General features: G+C 31.8%; 1 protein-coding gene across 3 annotated transcripts in view; it reads right to left on the bottom strand.

Moving 5' to 3' along the window:
• The window catches only part of LOC111641520 (mitoferrin-2-like), a 35467-nt gene extending 26398 nt beyond the window's left edge, over positions 1 to 9069 (bottom strand). The window contains exon 1 of one of the 3 annotated variants that reach the window (XM_023387691.1): positions 8773 to 9069. In XM_023387691.1, the coding sequence (XP_023243459.1) occupies positions 8773 to 8889 (117 nt within the window). In that variant the 5' untranslated portion in view covers positions 8890 to 9069. Of the gene's footprint in view, positions 1 to 1029; positions 1090 to 8772 lie in introns of those variants that run through there. The other 2 variants (XM_023387689.1, XM_023387690.1) reach the window with 2 other exon arrangements.
• Positions 9070 to 19740: the final 10671 nt, after the last annotated feature.

The following is a 19740-nucleotide window of genomic DNA, read 5'->3' as shown; positions in this document are numbered from 1 at the left end:
GTGCGTACTCACGACACACCACCCCACGAGAGTCGAAAAAACTGTCAACATGACCTTTGATATTTCTGCGGACCTGCCGCTCTTTTTTTGGCCTCGAGGATTGTCCCCGAAAGCCTGCTGAATCTTGCGAATGGTTTACACTCGGATATCGCCAAGGTTTTTGGCAAAATTTGATGTAATATCGCTGCTCACGTTGTTCAGTCATTTTCCAGCTTAGTGGAATCCGACGAGAGCGCACTACATGACCTCACTCAAAGGCCGATTGCCAACGACTGACGCTTCCTGCAGGCGGGAAAAAATTCAAGGCTGTGCATGACTGTCCCCTCCACAACTCCACCGAAGGAGGCATCTCGCGCATCATTGGTTTATGCGGAAAAAAAAAGGTCCGATACTTTTTGAACAGACCTTGTAATTCTGTATACGTTATACAGTATTATTATCCAGATGACGATCTCTGACCTAAACTAAACTCATAGGCCGTTGATAGTTTCGGGGTCATCTTATAGGACAGATATATGCTAATACTATAAAACTTTGACAAAAATTTATACCTCATCTTATCTGCAAATATACGGTAACCATCTGTTTCCAAATTAGAAAATAGCACAAATTGTTAATCTGTATAGTGTAGGTAGCGTAATATAGTCAAGTATATAATTTTAAAATGAAAGTATTTATAACTCATATTTCCTGTTTTGATGGAAGAAAAGTGTAACAATTTATTAGTATAAAATGAAACTAATATTGTATACGTTATGTATTCGACATTCTATGCGAACTCTTCTCATTTCATCATCATATTTATCAGTAACATTGGGGAGGAAAAATGATACAATAACGATTGGGAAGGAGATAAAGTTTGTCGATAAATTACTTTGGCGGCAAAAAAACTGCGGGATTCTCGTCGTCACTCAAAAATTTTAAAAGGGTAAAAGAAGAATCGATGTATTGGACAACTGGAAAGTCGGACGATAGAAAACGGAAGTAAATTTACGGGAAGAACCCTTGGGGCGATCACACTTTACTCACCTTGACTGCATCTAAAGGATACATGACACAATGCTCCATAATGCCAGCTCCCGCTCCGNTCAACAAAAAAAAAAAAAAAAAAAAAAATTACTTTCCAAACAATCCAATATTTTATTCAGAACTACATAATATTTTTACTAGTTGTATTGCTACTTAACTTATTAGTGTTAGACTATTAATGAAAAGTTACTAATTATAAACTATTGCACTTTTCCGAGTTTTGAGAACATTAAAATTTGTTGTTAATAAGTCTCATTTTATTAGTTTTTGGACTTTAACTAATAAATAAGATATAAGGGTCAAGATTGGTGACCTTCTAAAATTAATTTTAAAGATGATGTTATCAAGATGGTTTTGACATGTGAATTATTAATAATGAAAAATGTGTCAGATAAAAAGATATAAGACTTGAGAAACCTAAAATGAATAGCAAAACAATTAATATAGAAAAATATTACTTTATAAATAATACAAATTGAAAATTTAAATTTCTATGAATACTATAAAAAAATAAAATCAGAAAGCAAATATGATAAAACTATAATAATAAAATATTCTAATTAGTTTATTATATATATCAACTGGTTATATAAAACCTAAAAATGAATAAAAAATTTCCTACTACAAATATATTTATAATAGTTGAAAAGCAAAACTAATTAATAAGTAAAATAGCTGATCATACAATAAAAAATACTTATCACGAAAATAGAATATTAATATGTACTTAAATAATTTGAGTATATAGAACTTAACAGCAATTTAGCTGTTAAGTTCTATATACTTAAGTTTTCAGTGTTTATCTTGAAAGATAAACACTGAAAACTTGCCTTGGAAATATTTTACAGTAGGAAACAAATGGCTTTAATTAAGATCAGTTTTTGTTTTTATTTGATTCTTAATAAACTAGAACAGAAATTCATATTTATGACTAATAACAATACTTTTTATTTTTCATCTAAACAATTTGACATATTTTACATTGTTTCATCTGCTATGCACCATCATTCATGATCCATTTATTTTATTCATACACAATTTTGAATTAAAAAAGTTTCTGAAATTTGCTTTTAAATTCAAGAATTATTTTAATTCAGCTTTACTACAAATTATACAAGATATACATTATATGTTACTTTCTTTAATTTCAGATTAAACTATATATTGCATTTGGTTGTACTAATCATTTTCCCACCACTTTAAATTTCATTCAGCAAATTACTTTCTTAGTCTTATCCCTTAATGATTCCTCAGCTTTACAATAAGATGCAATGAAAATTATGCATATATAATAAAGGATAAGCACAAAAATAATATGAAATCAGTTATCTAAAAGAAAACTACTAAATTAACTGAAAGGTGATGAAATTATTTTTTGAAAGAAAAGAAAGAGGGGAAAAAATAAAAATTTTCAGGCTAATTTAGTCTAGCATCAGCTCTAAAAGTAGAACTTAAGATACAATTCAAAAAATTGTTTGTAAAATAGTTGACATTTAGAATAGGTAATTTAAATTAGAAATTTTTAGAATATAATTGAAAAATGAAATAAAAATTAGTCTCACTCATCTATACATAATCTTGTGCAGCAGCAAAAAAGATTTATTGAACTGAAAAACTAACATTTTCTGTCAAATTTATTGACTTTCATCAAGTTGATGTTCCAAAGATCAATCATTTTCAAAATACTAATGGAAGTAAAATGAGAATATGTGAAAACCAAACATTTTGAATACATGATAATGGAGCAATTATAGGGTGGTTGAGTACAACCATTTCCTTGTCAACACCTTTAAGGAAATTGAAAGAACTATGGGCAGGAGAATATTGTACAAGAGGAATCCTACAGTTTATAAACTGTAACAAAGACCCAGTGGATCCTGAGAATTCCAGTGGTCTACACAGTACTGTATCCATCATAGATAACAGGGTATCACACAACTTTGTACAATCCTTAAATTAATTTTAGTTAAAGGAACCTAAGTATACTGCTAAGAAGTCACTTCCCTCTATAGCCCCGGCTGTTTATGCTTTGGGTAATTTGGTCAAGGTTTGTTGGGAAAAAGCTAAGGTTACTAAACGTGTCAGAAATAACCACCACCTTAGACAGCTTGGGATCCTCAATCTATAAATCACTGTGTAAGGGAAACTTTGTTGACTACATGAACCTAAACACAATGTTGAGTGCTTGGAAATCCTGGTTTAAGATCTACACAACATAGTAATAAAATGCAAATTGCATTATTTTTTCAGTTTATTAAACCTTTATTACTGCTGCACAAAATTGCATATGGATGACTGAGTGATTTATTACTGAAGCAGTTACTTTATGAATAAAAAAATCAGTCTGAAAAAAATTATTTTTTCAAAGAATAAATATTTTGATTACAAATTTGCTTTTAAATAATTGAATGTGGTGCCAAGTTTCATGCAATTCATTGATAAAATAAAATCATAAGTTAGAATTCTAAAGTAGTTAATACTTATAGGTCTAAAGATGAATGTTCAAGATGAATGTTCCACATGTATTGACTATAGGATCTTTAGACAGAATGACAATCTTTTAATCTGCTGCTCCTTACTCTGTAGTTTAATGATCTAAAAAGTGCTACTTGTAGTAATGCTATTGTTGTATGTTAGAGGAATCTTATAAACATCTTTGACTGACATCTCATTTCTGATTAAAACAGAAATAGAAAAGCATCTAACAGGGATGACTTGTGGTATCTAATACGGGGATGCTGTTGCAGGAGAGCACACAACCATAATACAATTATTTTGATTTCATATAATGTTTCAATTGATATTAGTTTTGATAACAACAAATTTTAGCTTAAAATTAATCAAAACATTATTAGACACCATGTGCTGCCACTGATCTAAGAGTAACAAGCTTGACATTAGTTCTCAGAACAAACACTATCACCAACTTAATATTCAGTAAACCCTGGTCTTGGCATACCTGATTAAAAATGAATTCTCTCTCTCTTCTCAACCAATGATTGGTGAGCAAACATGGGTGTGTGCAGTATTATAGCTTCTCTCTTCACTTAGCTAGTTTTATCTGTTGGTAAGGCCTTTTCCATAATAACTCATCAAGATATTCCACTCTGGGTCTTCCAGATCCTCTTTTTCCCTGTATCTTTCCTTGCAATAAAATATTCATCCATTCCGAGTGTTGAATTAGGTGGCTAATCATGTCATTTCTCCTTTTATATATAAGCCAATATAATGAAAGGTGTAAGATAAGTTGTGAACTATCACCACTATTGTTCAACATCTACATAGAAGAGGCAATGAAAGAATTCTAGGCCACTAATACAAAAGGTATAAAAGTGAACAGAAAGTTGTACAGCATAACAAGATTTGCTGACGACATCGCAATGATAGCAGAAGACGTAGACAACCTACAGACAGCTCTTGAAAATTTAAACAATTTAAATGATAATGTGGGATGAGAATAAATACAAAAAATACAAAGATAATGAGATAATAATAATAAAAAAAAAAAAGAGGAACAAGGAGGAATGAACATCTATTTGGATGGAGAGAAAATAGAAGCCAATGAGTTCACATAGCTAGAAAGCATAATTACCTCAGACAAAAGGAGTGGAAGAGATGTTACAGTGAGAATAGCTCAAGCAAAACAGGCATTCTATAGAAAATGACAGATGTTACCATTGAAAAATATATCAATTGATGTTAGGAAGGGATTCATTAAGAGTTTCATCTGGAGCAAAGTATTGTACGGTTCAGAGACATGGACACTCTGAACAATGGAGAAAAGAAAACTGGAGGCCTTTGAGATATGGCGTTGGCAAAGAACGGTGCGAGTGTTGTGGATGGAGAGAAAGAAGAATGAGGATGTCTTAAAAGAGGCAACAGAAAAAAGAGAGATTTTGACAACAATAGAGAAAAGGAAAAATGGATTAGGACCAGTATTTCCAAACTTTTTTCTAATTTATTTTTATTATATTAGTTACAAAATTGTTTATTAGCCTTAGAGAGTATCTGAATATCTTCACTTCCTATAATAAATGCTAAATTTAAATTTTTGTAAATTTTCAAGTAGAATAGACAAAAATTTTGCTTGATTTTGTGTTAATCTAAAGATGACACTAACATGTTCTAAAAATCCCTTAACTCTTCTTCACATTTTAAGCAATTTAATTCCTTTTTTCTATTAAGTACTAAATAAAGTTTAAAACAGACATTTTTATAAATTCAGTTAACAGATAAGATACTAGTATATTATTGGTTGGCTCCCAAAGTCTTAACAAATAACAATTAAATATTCATCTGCTAAACATTGATAGATATTTCATTTTATTGGTTTTATGCTTTAGACATCAATGATAATTTTGTTGAATATATTCAATTTTGTAAAACTAATAATATTGATTTTATATCATATGGCACATTTTATTTTACATATTTCTTTTTTACCATCATAACTAAAATAGATTTATGAATGAATCATTTTAGATTTTCTTATTAAATTTTAAAAGTATTTGACTCTTATATTTTTGAAAACCATTCTTTTGATCTTCAAGATCATGATCTTGACTAACATTTCTTTAATTGAATTCAACTTTCAAATCAATCATAAAGAAAAACTGAATTAAAAAATTGAGACTATTCAAAAAAATATTGTATTAAAAATCAAATAATTTTGAAGATTTTTGAGAAAAATATTCTTAAAAATACAGTTACAAAGTTATAGCATTTTTAAGAATATTTTTTATAAAGTTCAAAAGAATTTATCAACAAATTAAGATGTAATAAGTTTTAGTGAAAATTTTAATAACAGTCTAATCAGATCAAGAGTAAAATATTTTTGTGTCACTATCCATAAATTAATGTCATGTTACAAATAAATTTGCATTATAGCACAACATTTTCAATGTGAAAATAAATTTTGTTTACATAAAAAATTTTCTTATACATGTTTCATACCATAACAGACAATAACTAATTTAATACAAATTAATGCTAGTTACTGTTACTTCAATTTTGAAGGTGTAATGTTTATTACCACTTAATTTTTATAATGTTTACAAGTGTTAATGTTAATATGTGTTTAATATACTTTCAAACAAATGTTCCAGTTTAGAGAATATAACTTCAGTAGCAGAGGAAGACTTCAAGAAAGTGAAAACATTTCTGGGAAATATTTCTCAGTTGACAGCTTATTGACTATTATGCTGCTTATTTTTATAAGCAGCATAAGTTTTGATATATTTTCATTTAAATTAATTTTCTTATTTTTGTAAAAGATATTAATTATTGCAATGGAATCATGATTAGTATCTTGAACGAAACAAAATGAAAATTATTCTCAAACACATTTGTCCATAAAATATTTTATTTGATTATACTAACAAAAGAAATTGATAATTTTTGATACCTTAAACTGGAACTATATAATAAACAACAACTTGACTATAATAACTATTTTCAAAGGATAGAACTGTTTTTTGTGTTTTTCTTGCATTTATTCCTGATGAGAGCCTCAAAACGTTTGAACATTAAACATTCTTTGTTCAGTTTATGCCAGAATTCTCATTTAGGTATCAAGTAGTTGTTTAAAATGTTTATTAAAAAAAACAAATGAGCATTTTATATTTAAAAATTCTATTTTTATAGAATGTTTTTTATATTAGGGTCAATGGCAGGCTTGAAGCCAGACCACAAATTGGAGCAAAAACATCCATTCGTTCCATCGATAAACATATTGCTGGAAAGAGGAAAAAATAGTATTTTTCAAAGGTCAGACGAGGATCTCCGACGAGACCATTGTCTATCATTATTTTTTCCACCTAAAATTTATTTTGTTCTACCACAAAAAAACACCAGCAGTCGATACTTTTTACGTTAGCTGTAAAAATATATTACCATATATTTGTGCAGATAAGACAATAGTTGAATCATAAAAAAAGACCCCTAAAATCTGGGATCGCCTTATAGGACAGATACAAAAAAACAAAATTAGATTGAAATTTATATAAATTAAAATCATTATAAAAAAAAACTGTAAAACCGTAATTATTTACTAGTAGAGAGTAGGGTATGTCCACAAAATAGAATAGCCCATACGACATTTTTGTGAATAGTCAAGGTCATTACCCAAATGCCCGAATCAGTGGGAATGTTTGCAACAATAGCAAGGCAGTGCTGACAGATGCAAGAAAATAAAATTTTTTCATTTGAAAAATTATGAATAGGATATACAAGGTCTGTTCAAAAAGTATCGGACCTTTGGTCGGCAAAAATAAATTTATTGACTTTGAGGTACAAAACCCTAATCCCCTTCAAAGTAGTCTCCTTGGTAATGTATACACTTCTCCCAGCGTTCCTGCCATTGCTGGAAACACTGCTGGAACGCATCTTTTGGAATGGTTATCAGCCGGTCCGTCGCATTTCGCATGATGTCTTCTCTCGACTAAATTTGGGTTCCTTTTAGCGGCATTTTCAGCTTGAGAAATAGCCAAAGGTCACACGGAGCCATGTGGAGAGAGTACGGAGCGTGACGAACCACAGGAGTATTGTGTTTGGCGACGAAAGCCCGAATCAGATGCGCAGAATGGGCGGATGCGTTATCACGATGGAGCTGCCAAGTTTTGATCGACCACAGATCCCATCGTTTGCATCGCACTGTATCGGAAAGACGACGAAGGACCTCCTGGTAGTACTCCTTTGCGATGGTTTGGCCTTGTGGTGCGTACTCACGACACACCACCCCACGAGAGTCGAAAAAACTGTCAACATGACCTTTGATATTGCTGCGGACCTGCCGCGCTTTTTTTGGCCTCGAGGATCGTCCCCGAAAGCCTGCTGAATCTTGCGAATGGTTTACACTCGGGTATCGCCAAGGTTTTTGGCAAAATTTGATGTAATATCGCTGCTCACGTTGTTCAGTCATTTTTCCAGCTTAGTGGAATCCGACGAGAGCACACTACATGACCTCACTCATAGGCCGATTGCCAACGATTGACGCTTCCTGCAGGCGGGAAAAAATTCAAGGCTGTGCATGACTGTCCCCTCCACAACTCCACCGAAGGAGGCATCTCGCGCATCATTGGTTTATGCGGAAAAAAAAAAGGTCCGATACTTTTTGAACAGACCTTGTAATTCTGTATACGTTATACAGTATTATTATCCATATGACGATCTCTGACCTAAACTAAACTCATGGGCCGTTGATAGTTTCGGGTCATCTTATAGGACAGATATATGCTAATACTATAAAACTTTGACAAAAATTTATACCTCATCTTATCTGCAAATATACTGTAACCATCTGTTTCCAAATTAGAAAATAGCACAAATTGTTAATCTGTATAGTGTAGGTAGCGTAATATAGTCAAGTATATAATTTTAAAATGAAAGTATTTATAACTCATATTTCCTGTTTTGATGGAAGAAAAGTGTAACAATTTATTAGTAGAAAATGAAACTAATATTTATACGTTATGTATTCGACATTCTATGCGAACTCTTCTCATTTCATCATCATATTTATCAGTAACATTGGGGAGGAAAAATGATACAATAACGATTGGGAAGGAGATAAAGTTTGTCGATAAATTACTTTGGCGGCAAAAAAACTGCGGGATTCTCGTCGTCACTCAAAAATTTTAAAAGGGTAAAAGAAGAATCGATGTATTGGACAACTGGAAAGTCGGACGATAGAAAACGGAAGTAAATTTATGGGAAGAACCCTTGGGGCGATCACACTTTACTCACCTTGACTGCATCTAAAGGATACATGACACAATGCTCCATAATGCCAGCTCCCGCTCCGGCCAACATGTGGACGGCCGTCGAGGACGTCGGTAAATATTCGTATTCCTCGAAATCCATCTTATTTCCCTTTATCCATAATTTATAATTATAAATTTTATTCCGGACGGAGCCGGCGGTCCACTAACATGGCGGAGCGACGCATCCCCTGGTGTGACGAAACCGAACGTCTTCGATAAATTCAGATGATATTTAAGTTAATTAACGCACTCCTAAATTTCTATCGTAAAAATTATATTTAAATTAATGTAGAATTTTTAAAATAACTTTTTATTCCCTACTTAAAAAATTAAACTGGATATTCTCGCTAAACTTGATTCATTCGTTACGTTAATTTATATTACGCGTGCGGAAATTGTTTCAAAAACTTTGTTTCGAAAGTTTATTTAGTTTGAAAAAATTATCAATTTTAAATGTAAAACGTAAATTTAATGAATTAAAATTTTATATTTACATTTATTTCTATAAAATTTTAAGTCGGAAGGTGTTTAAAAAAAGAAAAAAAAATTGAGCAGCCGAGCGGAGCCGAAAGCGAAAAAGCAGAAAATTTTGCCTCGAATAAGCGTAAAGAGAGCAGAAAAATCAAATAAAATTGGACTTTTCCGATATTCTACTAAACGTCCCATCCGATCGATGTTCGAGAACGAACATCTATAAACATATATAAACAATTTATTTCCTCTAAAGTTAATACTGTATGTGACGAAATTTTTTTCTATTGCGCAAGTATAAAGTACTGTACATAATTGTAAATAGAAAACAAGAAAAAAAACTAGCTGCGTACGACCGGCGTTGATCGAGTTTTCGAGAGTGTAGGGATGGGTGAAGTCTAGTCGAGAGAGACCGATAAAACAACGGTTTTAGTAACTAAAATGTACAGTACGTTTATAGATCGCGGTATTCGCAATGATCAAACTTCAGAGAACAGAAAAAAATTGCTGGGAGAAAAAAACTTAACAGGGAGTAGAACCCCGACACGTTTGTCCCATAGGCTTAACAGTATAATACATTTGTCACCTTACCACGCCCGAACCATTGCACTTTTCTGAAATTTCTCTTCGGTGGCATCGTCTACGGGATAAAAGCTTTAATTTCGTACCCGAATCATATTTTACCCCCGCCATTTACTCAAACTAAGTGGAACAACCCGAAACCTCTTTCAATTAATTCACAGATATAGCAAGTAAAATCGAAACATTTTTTTTTTCTTTTTGAAAAACTGGAAGATCTTTTTAAACGAGTGGCGTTATGTATTCATTTCGTTCTGCTAAAAATTATGATATTGTATTCCGACGGCGTCAATGTTTAATCGGAAGAGATTCTTTGGCCACTTTAGACACCGTATCCCGAAGCTATTTTCTTTTTCAAATTCGGGCACAGTACCTCCCGCCGCTAAGCGTGCCACGTTAAGGATCTGGCAGGACACACCGGCCGCATTCTTTTGCTTTCGCTGGAAAATATCGAATAATTTCGAAGGACGTAAGTCCGCCGCAAAGTTTGGTTTTAGGCTCGAACTTCTTTAACTCTATGAGATTTCCCATTTTCTCCATTTTCGGTATAAAATCTGCCGATTAATTAATTGGACGAAGAAACTTATTCTTCTGTCCAATTATTTTAAACGTTCTAGAAAAAATGTGCGTCGTTTTCCGCACCCGCGCAATTATTCGAAATGATCAAAAAAGTTATCGGAATCTGTTCAGATTTTTAGAAATACGTTTCAAATTTTTGAATTTTTGAGATTTCGTTACGGACGCAACGAAAACAAAATAAAATTACAAATATTCATTAAAATGTATAAAGCAGATTAAAATTTATTTTCGTTTTAAATATGTATGATGCAAATATTTAATTTCCAAAAGTACAATAAACACTTATAGAAAACACTTATTGTAAAGAAATTATCGGGAGAGGAAGGGAAAGCTGGAGATTTTTTTCAGGCTCCAAGAAAAGTTGAAGGCCGTAATGGTTTCTATCTGTAAATTAATGCTATTTTTAAAATATAAATTTTCGTCTACAATTTTATGTATCTTCTATTATCAGGACTTATTATATTGGCTTTACAGATAATGCTACAAAGTTTTACACAAAACAATTTTTTATTTTATTTAATATACCTGCAGGTATATTAAATAAAATAACTGACAAAAAAAACCCAGCAAAGAGTTGCCAAACTTTCCCGGCAACATTTGGTGGCGCCATCCGATACGATATTTTGCTTTTAAAGTTTTTATATTGTTAACTATCATAAAATGGCAAAAAGCTTAATTTTGAAGGTAAGGACGGGTTTTATAAAAATTCTAAGTACAACCAGTAAAATCGTCATTAAGTCCGACCCTACTGGGGATACACTCAGCCTCCTTTATCTCCCCATCCCTGGACCTTTAACCATCGAAATTTACTAGCATCGATCCCGCTAATAAATAAACCTTCCTGCGAAATTTCAGAAATTTTCGACAAAAAGCGCGAGAGTTATTAAGCTTCAAACAGGGCGAATAAGATCGTGCCCTCCCACACACTAACATCCATATACAGTATACAGAAATTACCCCCGAAATTTTTTGCATTTCTCGACGTTTATATTTCGTTTATTTTTTTAAAAATAAAAAGGCAAAGGGGCCCGGGCCTTTGCCTTTTTTTTAAAAAAATATCTCCACGACCACCCGTACAATCTCCGGGTGGCCGTGGAGATTACGCTTGATATTTTAAACTAGTAGCGTACGGACAGAAAAATTATTTTACATTTTAATCAGTGGCGTAGCGAGAGGGGGCAAGGGGTGTATTATGCATCGGGCGCCACTCGCAGGGTGGCGCCCAAATGGTCTCCGAGACAAACTATATGTTTCTGGAGGGGGAGGGGGCGAATAAAGTGTCGTGCCCCGGGCGCCATTTATGTTCGCTACACCACTGATTTTAATTTTGGCTTACATTCGATTCGTCCCGTGATAAATTACCATTCTTGAAAACGTGAAATTTTGTTTTCGATGTTTGGTGAATAATAATTATCACTCCGAATGCGAATCAAGTTAATGCGGTTACAAGGAATGTCTGTCTTTCGGGAAAGCAAAAATAATTTTTTTTTTTTTATTTATTGACAGTAAAATTTCTGTTTACTTTAAAGACAAAGTTTGATAAATTTAGTAATTTTGAAATACTATATTTGAATATAAATTCGAATTGTACTGTATCGTTAGATTATTAGCAAGAGAATAATTATTTTTTAAATTTTATAATTACGAATAATTATATTAATTCGTCGAAAGAATAATATAAGTTTTTGTTAATAACACGTTACTTTTAATATAAAAACTTTTTTAGCTTTCTTTTCTTTCGGCCGACGAGTGATTTAATTTAATGAGCAATGTACTAAATTCTCTCATTGAATTTATTTATTACGTTGTCGATGAATTTAATGGTTACGTCGGGTCTAAAAGAAAAACGTTTTCGTTTAGTGTAGAAATGAAATAAAACAATGCTTCCATCTGTTGGAAAATATCTGAACCGAAATAAATAAGTTTGTTTACGTTTTCTTATTAATAATATCATTACGTTTTCTTATTAGAAAAATGAATTTTTCGATCGTATTTGTTGGCTATTTAAAGAAAATAAAATAAAGACACAAATAAATGACAACTTTCACACTTTTCGGTAACAACGTGCCGTGATTATTAAAAAAAAAGTTCAATGTCGCATCCACCCTTACTAATTTTTCTCTTTTAAATTAGTGTTATACGTGATTTGCGATTTAAAACCGTTTCCAAACGTTTAATTTGCATAATTTGAAATTCCGGTTTTTGACTTGATGACCGAGGAATTGTATCGAGAACTGGTAATATGGTAAGATCGTTCCGAATTGGGTCAGTAATCGCCGGAGGTGGCTGCCTCCTCAACCTTGCTTGACGACCTAATTTCGACCCACCTGACGGGGTACGTCGTGGCAGTTGGAAATATGCAAGGTGACTATGGACGGCTTCTAATTCTATCGCCTTTGCTTTTCTTTACGGGTAAGTACATTTTCGTAAATTTAAAAACAACTACGGATAACTCTAAAAGACCCGTTATAAACATAAATATTAGATAAAATGTACGTAAACAAAAGACTCGTAAAGTTACGACGGTATTGAAATTCAATTTACTTTAAATTTTATTGTTATCCTATACGCCGAAACTTCCATCCCACGTGGAAAAAGTTTTCCGTAACGTTTTATGACGGATGAATAAATGTATTATAAAGTCAAAATATATTTGGTAAAGTCATAGAACCAGTATGACATTTTATTTATTAATGGCGGATGCAATAAGGTCAAACTATGAACTGTCAATTATATACAAAACTAAGTCATACCTAAGATTAAATTGAATATCCGGTTTTAAAAAAGATTATGACTGATACTATCCATATAGATATAGAAATATTCTTGATTACAATATTCAAACTTAATTTTTCTATATAAATATTGTATGTAAATGAAAATTTGTTTACTGTTTAGAATTTCGTTCTATCGCGTGCTTTAAAGTCGAGATCTCGAGTTTGGTCGCCTTGTACAAATTGTATACACCAGAAAATTTATAACCTAATTACTTTCTTGCATTTTTCTAAGTTTTTACTGTTTTAATAATTATATGAAAAAATATGGTATATAATTTATATCAAAGTTAATAATATATTATAGAACATCACGTTACATCACGTTTGATTCGTCTCAACATTTATTATATTAATGTATTATGCAAAACATTTTGATATACTCTCGATTTGATACTTTATTCGTTATATATTTGTTTTTCTGAAGTAAAATTATATGAATCGATTGTTTTTATTTCCCATTTTCCTCTTCCCACATTCTAATTTTGATACGATATTAGAATTATTTCCGATGATTTATTGTAAAAGTTCTCTAATCGATATTGTTCAATGTGTAAAGAAGACATTTGCAATGTGTTTAGCAAAAGTTGTGTTAATATAAAAACTTCGATATGTACCGTATTTACGCAATCGAACCCATTTCACGTTTTTTAGCGATTTCTTTTTATACTTCTCGTTTTTGATTCCTGTTACTATATAAGAAGTTCCGTTCGTCATGTAGGCTACAGATAGCAAATGCAACGTTACTTTTTGGGCCAGTTCCAATATTCGACCGTAGTTCGTCATTGGTTAGATTTTCATTACGATTTGATTTGATGGGATAGAGCCGCGATGCCCAATCTTTAGTCTATCTCGAGAAAATTAAGAATTTAAATTGTAGGCCAGCCACACGTAGGACGACAACCTTTTTTTTTTGAAAAAATCAGCAACAATAGGTAAAAGAAAACACAATAATATTGCACCACTACTGTTTATTACTACTAGTAATCTACAAATTAAATAAATACAAGACAAACAAAACTTATTAATAACCTTGCGTGTCTTCGGCCAGTTTATTGTATTCTGGTACATAAGGTGTTACAGCAAGTCATACAATCATTCAGATGCTCATTTGTTATTCTGGATCTGAACTTTGATTTTAAAAATTTCATTGTCGAAAAGCCACTTTCACAAAGCTAAGTTGATCCAAAGCAGGAATTTCCTTTACAAGTGGATATTTTCTCTCATCCACAGCTGTCCAAAAATCAGTTTGTGATACTCTTGTTTTTAATTGTAAGATATTGAAAATCAATTATTTCCATTTCTAAAATACTGACATTTTTATTCAACGTACTTGCAATCTGCCATATTTCAAAAATATTAAGAAATAGATTTAAAATGAATGAAACGATTGGATGAATTTTACGAAAATCAGAAAATCTAATTTCAAAATTATTTTTAAGTTCAGCAGGATTTTCGGAATATTTATTCAATTCAATTTCCTTATATTTATGAATATAGTTTTCTAAATTTGAAAAATGGCCGAATTTACAATCTTTAATTTGGGATATCCACAAATTTAATTTTGATTGAAATGCATTTACACTTGCTATTAATTCAAAAAGAGTTCTTTATTTCACCCCGAAGTTCAAGATTGAGTTTATTTATTTTGGTTGTTATATCAGTAAGAAAGGAATCTAACAACAGGCCATGATCATTAAGTTCTTCATAATTTTCGTTTCTGGATTCTATTGATACAAACAGTTTTATCTTGAAAGAAGTTCTACAAATCCTAGGACTTTTCCCTTACTAAGCCATCTAACTTCAGAATGTAACATTAAAGTTCCGTACTCAGCATCAAATTCATCGTTCAGTATTTTGGATAATCTGCTCTGAAGTGGTCTGGCTGCTCGAATAGAATTTACAATTTTTAGAACAACTTTCACGATATGTTCATAATACAACACTTTTGTACTGTACAGTACATAAGGCCTGTTGATGAATGATGCAGTGATAATGAAAAGTTTGGAAACTCAGCATCATTCTTACGTAATGTGATGAAGTCAACACCAGAATCAATTGTGGCAGATGCTCTGTCGGTTGTTACGGACATAAGTTTTTGAAGGAACAGATTAATTTCTTTAATGTAGTTTTTAATAACTTGGTGCATATCCTTTCCACGTGTATTTTCTCGTAGTGGCAAAACTGAGAGTATATCTTTTTTTACAGAGCGATCTTTAAAGACCATCCTTATAAAAATATTTATTTGAGCAATATTGCAGATTCTGTTGATTCATCAAATCATAAACTTAAAAAACGCATTTTTCTACATCTTTTTTTCTTTGTAATTTGATATTTTCAGACATTACTTCTACTCTACGGGTGACCGAATTTCTTGATAATTGAACATCTTCAATAACCTATACGCCCGATATAATTTCCTTCTTGTTTTTAAATGTTTCTGATGCAGCAAGCATCGCTTCTTTATGTTGCCGTCGTCAAAGGATTTTTTGTGCATTACAAGTAGGGTTTCTCCAATGTTATCCCAGCTGTTTTTAACCCGGGAAATTCTTCTCATCCCAGGAAATCCCGCAAATTTCTTAAAAATTATTTTTCTTATTTTGTGTTAAAGTTGAGGAAATTTTGCAAATAGAAAGTATAATTAACTCATAAACTGTCGGAATACATTTGTATTTATTAATTTTAAGCCTGTTTATTACTTTTATAATTTTTTGTTCGTTATGGCATGTCACAGATTGTCAATAATCAATATGTAATCTATTTGTGGCAGGACTATGAAAATTTTTACTTGTCGGAACCTGTAATATCTTGAATAATTGCGCCGATGTTGTCTTTATTTTTAACCATGCCCAATAGCTCCAATAACTGCGTTATGCTAGGTTGTGCAAATTAGACCAGGATACAAACGAGTATAAAATATGCAAGTACGAAATTTTTCTTCATAAACTTGATTATTAAAGCCAAAATACCGTATTATCCGGCTATAAGCTTGATGCCGCTATTAACTACTCGGCTACCAGCGGGCTATTTTCGTTACGTTAAATTAAAACTAATTCCACATTGGAAGAACGATCTATCGAAAGAATATAATGAACTTAACAGAAAAAATTTCAAATTTTCGTGCGTTTTCTTGATTTTCTCCAAACTTATCCTTTAATTGTGTTTTTTAAATTATATAATTTNCAAAAAAATATTGTATTAAAAATCAAATAATTTTGAAGATTTTTGAGAAAAATATTCTTAAAAATACAGTTACAAAGTTATAGCATTTTTAAGAATATTTTTTATAAAGTTCAAAAGAATTTATCAACAAATTAAGATGTAATAAGTTTTAGTGAAAATTTTAATAACAGTCTAATCAGATCAAGAGTAAAATATTTTTGTGTCACTATCCATAAATTAATGTCATGTTACAAATAAATTTGCATTATAGCACAACATTTTCAATGTGAAAATAAATTTTGTTTACATAAAAAATTTTCTTATACATGTTTCATACCATAACAGACAATAACTAATTTAATACAAATTAATGCTAGTTACTGTTACTTCAATTTTGAAGGTGTAATGTTTATTACCACTTAATTTTTATAATGTTTACAAGTGTTAATGTTAATATGTGTTTAATATACTTTCAAACAAATGTTCCAGTTTAGAGAATATAACTTCAGTAGCAGAGGAAGACTTCAAGAAAGTGAAAACATTTCTGGGAAATATTTCTCAGTTGACAGCTTATTGACTATTATGCTGCTTATTTTTATAAGCAGCATAAGTTTTGATATATTTTCATTTAAATTAATTTTCTTATTTTTGTAAAAGATATTAATTATTGCAATGGAATCATGATTAGTATCTTGAACGAAACAAAATGAAAATTATTCTCAAACACATTTGTCCATAAAATATTTTATTTGATTATACTAACAAAAGAAATTGATAATTTTTGATACCTTAAACTGGAACTATATAATAAACAACAACTTGACTATAATAACTATTTTCAAAGGATAGAACTGTTTTTTGTGTTTTTCTTGCATTTATTCCTGATGAGAGCCTCAAAACGTTTGAACATTAAACATTCTTTGTTCAGTTTATGCCAGAATTCTCATTTAGGTATCAAGTAGTTGTTTAAAATGTTTATTAAAAAAAACAAATGAGCATTTTATATTTAAAAATTCTATTTTTATAGAATGTTTTTTATATTAGGGTCAATGGCAGGCTTGAAGCCAGACCACAAATTGGAGCAAAAACATCCATTCGTTCCATCGATAAACATATTGCTGGAAAGAGGAAAAAATAGTATTTTTCAAAGGTCTCGACTAATTCTTTTCTCAGTTTCGTCAAGACCATCGGATAAAAAGGTCAGACGAGGATCTCCGACGAGACCATTGTCTATCATTATTTTTTCCACCTAAAATTTATTTTGTTCTACCACAAAAAAACACCAGCAGTCGATACTTTTTACGTTAGCTGTAAAAATATATTACCATATATTTGTGCAGATAAGACAATAGTTGAATCATAAAAAAAGACCCCTAAAATCTGGGATCGCCTTATAGGACAGATACAAAAAAACAAAATTAGATTGAAATTTATATAAATTAAAATCATTATAAAAAAAAACTGTAAAACCGTAATTATTTACTAGTAGAGAGTAGGGTATGTCCACAAAATAGAATAGCCCATACGACATTTTTGTGAATAGTCAAGGTCATTACCCAAATGCCCGAATCAGTGGGAATGTTTGCAACAATAGCAAGGCAGTGCTGACAGATGCAAGAAAATAAAATTTTTTCATTTGAAAAATTATGAATAGGATATACAAGGTCTGTTCAAAAAGTATCGGACCTTTGGTCGGCAAAAATAAATTTATTGACTTTGAGGTACAAAACCCTAATCCCCTTCAAAGTAGTCTCCTTGGTAATGTATACACTTCTCCCAGCGTTCCTGCCATTGCTGGAAACACTGCTGGAACGTATCTTTTGGAATGGCCATCAGCCGGTCCATTGGATTCCGCACGTTGTCTTCTCTCAACTAAATTCGGGTTCCTTTTAGCGGCATTTTCAGCTTGGGAAATAGCCAAAGGTCACATGGAGCCATGTGGGGAGAGTATGGAGCGTGACGAACCACAGGAGTATTGTGTTTGGTGACGAAAGCCTGAATCAGATGCGCAGAATGGGCGGATGCATTATCACGATGGAGCTGCCAAGTTTTGATCGACCACAGATACGGTCATTTGCGTCGCACTGTATCGGAAAGANTGCCACGTTAAGGATCTGGCAGGACACACCGGCCGCATTCTTTTGCTTTCGCTGGAAAATATCGAATAATTTCGAAGGACGTAAGTCCGCCGCAAAGTTTGGTTTTAGGCTCGAACTTCTTTAACTCTATGAGATTTCCCATTTTCTCCATTTTCGGTATAAAATCTGCCGATTAATTAATTGGACGAAGAAACTTATTCTTCTGTCCAATTATTTTAAACGTTCTAGAAAAAATGTGCGTCGTTTTCCGCACCCGCGCAATTATTCGAAATGATCAAAAAAGTTATCGGAATCTGTTCAGATTTTTAGAAATACGTTTCAAATTTTTGAATTTTTGAGATTTCGTTACGGACGCAACGAAAACAAAATAAAATTACAAATATTCATTAAAATGTATAAAGCAGATTAAAATTTATTTTCGTTTTAAATATGTATGATGCAAATATTTAATTTCCAAAAGTACAATAAACACTTATAGAAAACACTTATTGTAAAGAAATTATCGGGAGAGGAAGGGAAAGCTGGAGATTTTTTTCAGGCTCCAAGAAAAGTTGAAGGCCGTAATGGTTTCTATCTGTAAATTAATGCTATTTTTAAAATATAAATTTTCGTCTACAATTTTATGTATCTTCTATTATCAGGACTTATTATACTGGCTTTACAGATAATGCTACAAAGTTTTACACAAAACAATTTTTTATTTTATTTAATATACCTGCAGGTATATTAAATAAAATAACTGACAAAAAAAACCCAGCAAAGAGTTGCCAAACTTTCCCGGCAACATTTGGTGGCGCCATCCGATACGATATTTTGCTTTTAAAGTTTTTATATTGTTAACTATCATAAAATGGCAAAAAGCTTAATTTTGAAGGTAAGGACGGGTTTTATAAAAATTCTAAGTACAACCAGTAAAATCGTCATTAAGTCCGACCCTACTGGGGATACACTCAGCCTCCTTTATCTCCCCATCCCTGGACCTTTAACCATCGAAATTTACTAGCATCGATCCCGCTAATAAATAAACCTTCCTGCGAAATTTCAGAAATTTTCGACAAAAAGCGCGAGAGTTATTAAGCTTCAAACAGGGCGAATAAGATCGTGCCCTCCCACACACTAACATCCATATACAGTATACAGAAATTACCCCCGAAATTTTTTGCATTTCTCGACGTTTATATTTCGTTTATTTTTTTAAAAATAAAAAGGCAAAGGGGCCCGGGCCTTTGCCTTTTTTTTAAAAAAATATCTCCACGACCACCCGTACAATCTCCGGGTGGCCGTGGA

The sequence above is a fragment of the Centruroides sculpturatus genome, unplaced genomic scaffold (assembly GCF_000671375.1).
Source record: "Centruroides sculpturatus isolate CEXI.00-Female unplaced genomic scaffold, Cexi_2.0 scaffold1422, whole genome shotgun sequence".
In the NCBI taxonomy this organism is placed as follows: domain Eukaryota; kingdom Metazoa; phylum Arthropoda; class Arachnida; order Scorpiones; family Buthidae; genus Centruroides; species Centruroides sculpturatus.
This window is presented reverse-complemented; position numbering and strand designations above follow the sequence as displayed.